Genomic DNA, 6,393 nt, shown 5'->3' with positions numbered 1-6,393 from the left:
ACTCTGAAACTATACAAGATGTAAACAATTTTAAAAAAGCCAGTTACTCGGAAAATTATAACGATTGTAGTGCTGCAAATCGCACGTCGCTAGGACGCTCCGTTGCCAAGTAATTCAAAAAGTTCGCTTATTTTTTTATCAGACTTAGTATGCATGTACATATATATAGTATACAGTATGTATAATAATGTACATGTATATATTATAGTAATTCAGAATAAATTATTTAAGCATTAAAAATCTAGTTTTAACTATTATGATCATTACTTCTATTTCTTATTGTTGAGTTTTTAAATGTATAGTCCAGTGATTCCTTTTAGTCTCCTATCGTCAAATTTGATACCGAATAACTAAATAGAATACACAACTTTTATTAAGGATTATTAAGGATTATAATAAAAATATGAAAAAGTCTCAAATGTTTAGTTCAATTCACACTTTATTACTTTATATTTTACATTTTATTGTTATATTCCATATGTTATAATATGTTACAAACTAAAGAAATAATAATTCCAAACTATCCATTAACATAATATATAAAGAATATATTCTAGAAAAATCTTTTATATTTATTATATTTAATATATTTTCCTGAATTTTAAGATGCTCACATGAAATATTTTTCACTTATTTATGTCCAATACATCTTTATACTGTTTTATTGGAAACATCGTTTTTCAATTTTGACTTTTAATGGCTTTTTAGGAGACAATAATACTCCAAGTTCCAATTTAATTTGGTATATTTCAATGCTTTTGTTTACTTTGAATATGAATGTTCGTACCAATGTTGCTATCATGACTTTCAAACACATCATTCCATATTTCATACCTGAAATTTATTAGTCATAAGTTCGGGCGAATGATAGTGGGAAAAATTGTGAAAAAAGCGCTATGATTAATTCGAATCGGTATATCGCAGTGAGCAAAAAGGCTCATTTTTTGGACAAAAATCTACCGATTTCCAAGATTGTTTTTTAATTTACAGGTAATGAGATGTTCTACCATATGGTGCTTTTTGAAACAAATTAAAAATAACGGACCAAAAAAGATTTTTGAAAGTGATAAAATGATATTGAATAGGATACATTATTTATTGTACAATATTGAACATACATATACGAGTACAGCTAAATTAGATACGTATTAGTTTATCGACACGTTAAATATGAATTTAGCAAAAAATTTCTAAATTCAAAATAACATTGAATATAGAAGTAAAAAACGCTAAAATATATACAATATTCAATAATTTACAAAGCAGTTAGTAAACATTAAATACATTATTATTTATAAATTTAATTCAGTTTTTCACAGTATGTAATATATTATTCGTATATTGTTAATTAGCAGAACTTTGAATATATTATTGCAGAATATATTGTTTTGTTACAACTGTTTTTATATAACAAAGCAATACTTAAGGGGATCTTAAAGTAAAGCCCGAATTCCAACGAAGTCACCAGAGGTCGCTGTTTTTCCAACGTATCGACATATCTTTACCCATACAGTATAGAAAGATTGTAAAATGATTGCAGACATGGTTGAAGAATTACATGGTGCGTCAGCAACATGGACGAGTTTTCGTCTTTTTTCGCACAGGTCTCCAGCTGACGTCATCAATCAGTCTGCCATCTATCTGTTGCCGTTTGATGTACATTGTCATAACCATTGTCATATAAATATATTTATTTTTTTACAAATTTTATTGAAATATTATAAGACAAAATAAATAATTCGTATTTTAAATTACACTGGGCAACAAAATTAACGCAACACCTGTTCACTCTGCAAAAATAGGCAAATTTCAAGATATGTTACAATAACTTCGTCAAAAATTGTCGTATCGGGATGTTTAAAAAAGCATTTTACAGATAGAAACCTCTACTTTTCGAATCGCTACTTAAAAAAACGGTCTCATGGAGATTTCATGAAGTTACACAAACATAAATGAAGATATATCGGATCATAAAAGGACCATTTTTGCTTCAACGTTGAATAAATCGAAAAAAAATTGTACGGAGCTTCTTAAAAAAGTAAATTAAAAGTAAAGGTAAAGATTCGCTCTTTCGAATGATGTAAATCGCATTTGTATACAATTTTTAGTTCACTCCGTGAAACTCCGTAAATTTTGTAAAAAATTTTGAGATTTTATATCTTTATTTATGTTTGTGTAATTTTATAAAATCTTCATGAAATTGTTTTTAAGTAGCGTTTTCTGAAAAGTAGACGTTTCAATCTGTAAAATGGTTTTAAACATCCCGATATGACAATTTTTGACGAAGTTATTATATTTTTAAATTTGCAGCTATTGAACAAAATTAGCATCACTTAAAATCAGCGTTAAAAAAAACAAATTCAAATTTCACATATCTCCGCGAAGAATGGTCGCGAAGCGATGTACGAAAAAACATTTTAAAGCCATAACTTCTTTAATTGTAAGTAAAGTTTAACATTTTCTCTTTAAAATAATTTTTTATCATTATGCTACAATTTTTTTCATTAAGTGATTTAAAGTGAGTAATGCATCATGTAGTCTTTTCTCTAAAAATTTTGCTGCCGTATTAGCATTACCCGAGGTGTACCACGGGGAGATTACACGGTCGAATTTACACCTCATGTGTGTGATGGGAAGAAGGGTACGCAATTTAGAAAGACCGCCAACGAATTTCCAAGAACTAGAAGCAGCATTGCATCGAATATGGTGGGAAATATCTTAAGTCATAATTAGATTTTTCATCAATATGCATGAGCGTTTGCAAGAAGTCATTTGAAGACGAGGCGAAAATACCAGATTTTGAAGTGTAAATGTCACTCACGCGCTTTCCCCAACACACATACACGCACGCACGCACGCATCCCGATACGACAATTTTTGACGAAGTTATTGTATTTTGAAATTTGCTTATTTTTGCAGAGTGAACAGGTGTTGCGTTAATTTTGTTGCCCAGTGTATACGAGTCGTATACTATACATTATTTTGAAGATTGTGTCGAAAGACATTGAAATGTCAAAATATTTTAATAATTGGCAAATTTTAATTACTGACAATAAAAGCTCAAAACATCGAAAACATATTTCAAAAAATGTTAACATTCTCTATGTTATCTTTGTTTTGTATTTTTGTTTTATGTTTTATGTTTAAGTATTTATAATTTCGTATTGTTATTTTTAAACAACAAAAAGTAAAAAAAAATTTATTTGATTTTATTATTAACAGAAAATCAATTAATTAATTATAAAAAATTGAATAGTAAATGTTTTATATATTAAAAATCAATAAAAAGAGATTTAAATGAGATTAAAATATTTTTACATTTGAATGTAGCGCCAAATATGACGTAAACTGCGGATTGATTCTGATTGGCTCAAATAATAAAGCTGTACTCGGACACACCATGTAATCCTTCTACCATGATTGCAGATATATCTCATTATAATGTTATAATATTGCAAATAGATTATTAATTATATATATGTAATTATTATGAAAAATAATTCTTTCATTATTACTAAATATAATTTGAAATACAATTTGTGATATAAATTAAAAAAATGTAGAAATATAATAGAACTAATTAATATACTCTCTAAATCTCATGGAATGAAATTTCATTCGAAAAGACTGAAAATTAATAATAATCTGTCTTAAAAAAAGATTAAAAATACGTCAATCATTCTTTTCACTCTTTTTAAAATGAGATTTACTCTTTTGGAATGAGATCCAAAGGAGTGAAATCTCAATCTTTTTTTTGGTGAGGTTCCATCTATGTACTCTATTACATCTACTCTCCAAAAAAAGAAATTGAGATTTCACTCCTCTGAAGTGAATCTCATTTCAAAAGAATAAATCTTATTATTAAAAAAGTGAAAATCTGCCACTCTTGAACGAAAGTAGTCATATTTCCATTCCTTTTTCAAGACAGACTAAATTTTTAGTCTCTTCGTGTGAGATTTCACTCCACGAGATTTAGAGAGTATATTTTATATTATAATTATTATATTTTATACTTAATTGCAAATTTTATATGTAGGTATATATATTTTTCAAATTTTACGTATGTAATATTTTACACTTTATGCAGATACGCCTATTTTATACTTAACTAGTAAATGGAAATAAGAAACTGCATGCATTCTATTTCATTTTCTTTGCAAAATATTTAACGAAATTTTTTGCAAATATTCCCAAAAATTATGAAAGTTGATTATAAAGTTAGAAAAATCTTGTCAAGCGGCGGCGATGTTTCAGTGAACACTATAATTCCTAATGGCGCACACTGGACGCAGAAACATACCAATAAGTTTACAACTCCTAATATGTTTATTGATTATCGCGTTGCATTTTGCCGCGCTGCAAGCGTCTAGTATACAAACGCCGTAAATTAACGGAAATAATTAACAATCATATAACTTGTAATTGATGTTTCCATATGTGATAGTAGTTCATCACTTAAAAGTCAAAATGTTTTTTAATGTCTCTCTCAGTAAACGCTAAATATTCTTAAAATATTCATAAAATGTTCCTAAAATCCCCAAAAAAATTTTAAGAATACTCCAAAATATTCCGAATATTTACGGAATGTAAAAGAAATATTCAAATGTCAATTAAAAATTTTATTTGTATATCGTTATTCCGAGAATGTTCTATATATGTATATTCCATATATATATTCCGCAAAATTTTAATTTTTCCAAAAATTCCAAGTCAGGTCGTTCGAGAATCATTTATTAAATAAAATTTTACTTTGGAAAACACATGTGTTTTCATCTTGGAGCCCAATTTTGGGGCTCACTTCACAGACAAGTACTGCGCTCCTTATATCCTCTCTCAGATGATTTTTGTTTACGAGTAAAGAGAAATGCTCTTCTACGACTCCCTGACTCAGCGGAGATGTATACTGTTCGCTCGCTCGCGATTTTCGTGAAATATACAAGGAGTATTCACATAATACTTTGAATATTTCAACATTTGTACATTCTGTGACGCTTCTTTTACTGCTCTGGAACATTCGGTACATTGGTAATACGAATTGAATACTTTCTATGAATATTTAGCGTTAGCTGAGTTTGTAACAATGCTGCAAAATTTATAAAATCTTGTGCCGTAATATATATACGTAAAGATTTAATATATTTTGGATTTAATGTAAATTTTGGGAATCTAATTTGCGAATTATACGTTTACATGTTAATGTAATGTTAATTTAGTTTCCTTTTTCACACTCGCATTAACTCTTATTTAGTATAATATTTAATTGGTTTATATTTAATTATAAGATTTGATACATTTTCATGAATGTTATTGGTTTCCTTAGTCAACAATTAAATATTGATAAGGTATATTATAATAATGACATTTTAATGTGTTATTTATCTTATAGGTACGTTTTATAACATCGTTAAATAACAGAAAAAGGTTGATGACATTTTTGGAACATACAGAGAATATAAAAAGACATTGAATTCAACATATATTGTCTGTCTGCCAAGAATACTCCAAACTACAATGCTTTCTTCTATTAGTTTTCATACGTTTGTATATTTGTGAAAGTATTCTTTGTCATTCAAATCATATAAAATCATTTAATTAGAATGAGATAACAAAGAAGTGACTTTCTTATATACATAATGAGGATGTTGTGATTTAGTCGAATGTTACATTAGTAATCAAGCAGTTATTAAGTAATACGATTGCTACGTGGATTCACGTATTTAAGTAATAGAAATACAAAACGTCGCGTTACTAAATGCACAAATTATATTGGATTTATATAATGTGATGATTTAAATACATCACCTATGAGAGCGCTAACTATGTTCAAGTTAGATGTAACACATCAATTAATATGCATGTATTTTTACATTTATCTCAGAATTATATATTATGCGCCGATTATTTCACAATTAATTTGAGGTGCTAATAATTCCCCCTAATTAAATTAAAATCTGTAAAGAACTTATTACAAAAAATATTACCTTAGTCGAGAATAAAGCTCTAATTTTACGCATACTATACCAGTGTCCTTACAGTTAAAAATATTTTTCGCAATAAGTTCTTTACAAATTTTAATTTAATTTGGGGAGAATTATCTCAGATTGATTGTTGCAAGTCCGAAAATAATCAGTGCGCAATCGAAATTCTAAGAGATAAATGTATTATTTAATAACTGTCAATTACTGACCGAATCTCAACATTTTCATCATATATAAAGAAGTCACTTCTTCATTATCTCATTCAAATTAAATAATTTTATATGATTTAAAAGAGGAAGTGTAAGAGTTAACGCGAGTACTAGTTACAAAGAAAAAAACCTTAGATTTACATTACATTAAATGTGTTAAGATGTGATATTTTCATAAATTATATGATATCAACAACTGGCGCCAA

At 27.6% G+C, this 6,393-nt stretch overlaps 1 protein-coding gene across 1 annotated transcript in view; it reads right to left on the bottom strand.

The window, feature by feature from the left end:
- Positions 1–599: 599 nt before the first annotated feature.
- The window catches only part of LOC108748683 (cytochrome P450 4C1-like), a 49,551-nt gene continuing 43,757 nt past the window's right edge, over positions 600–6,393 (bottom strand). The window contains exon 11 of the mRNA XM_018486961.1: positions 600–834. Within this exon, the coding sequence (XP_018342463.1) occupies positions 662–834 (173 nt within the window). The 3' untranslated portion in view covers positions 600–661. The remainder of the gene's footprint in view (positions 835–6,393) is intronic.

The sequence above is a fragment of the Trachymyrmex septentrionalis genome, unplaced genomic scaffold (genome assembly GCF_001594115.1).
Source record: "Trachymyrmex septentrionalis isolate Tsep2-gDNA-1 unplaced genomic scaffold, Tsep1.0 scaffold109, whole genome shotgun sequence".
In the NCBI taxonomy this organism is placed as follows: Eukaryota; Metazoa; Arthropoda; class Insecta; order Hymenoptera; family Formicidae; genus Trachymyrmex; species Trachymyrmex septentrionalis.
The sequence above is the reverse complement of the archived record's forward strand: the minus strand, read 5'-3'. Positions and strand labels throughout refer to the sequence as shown.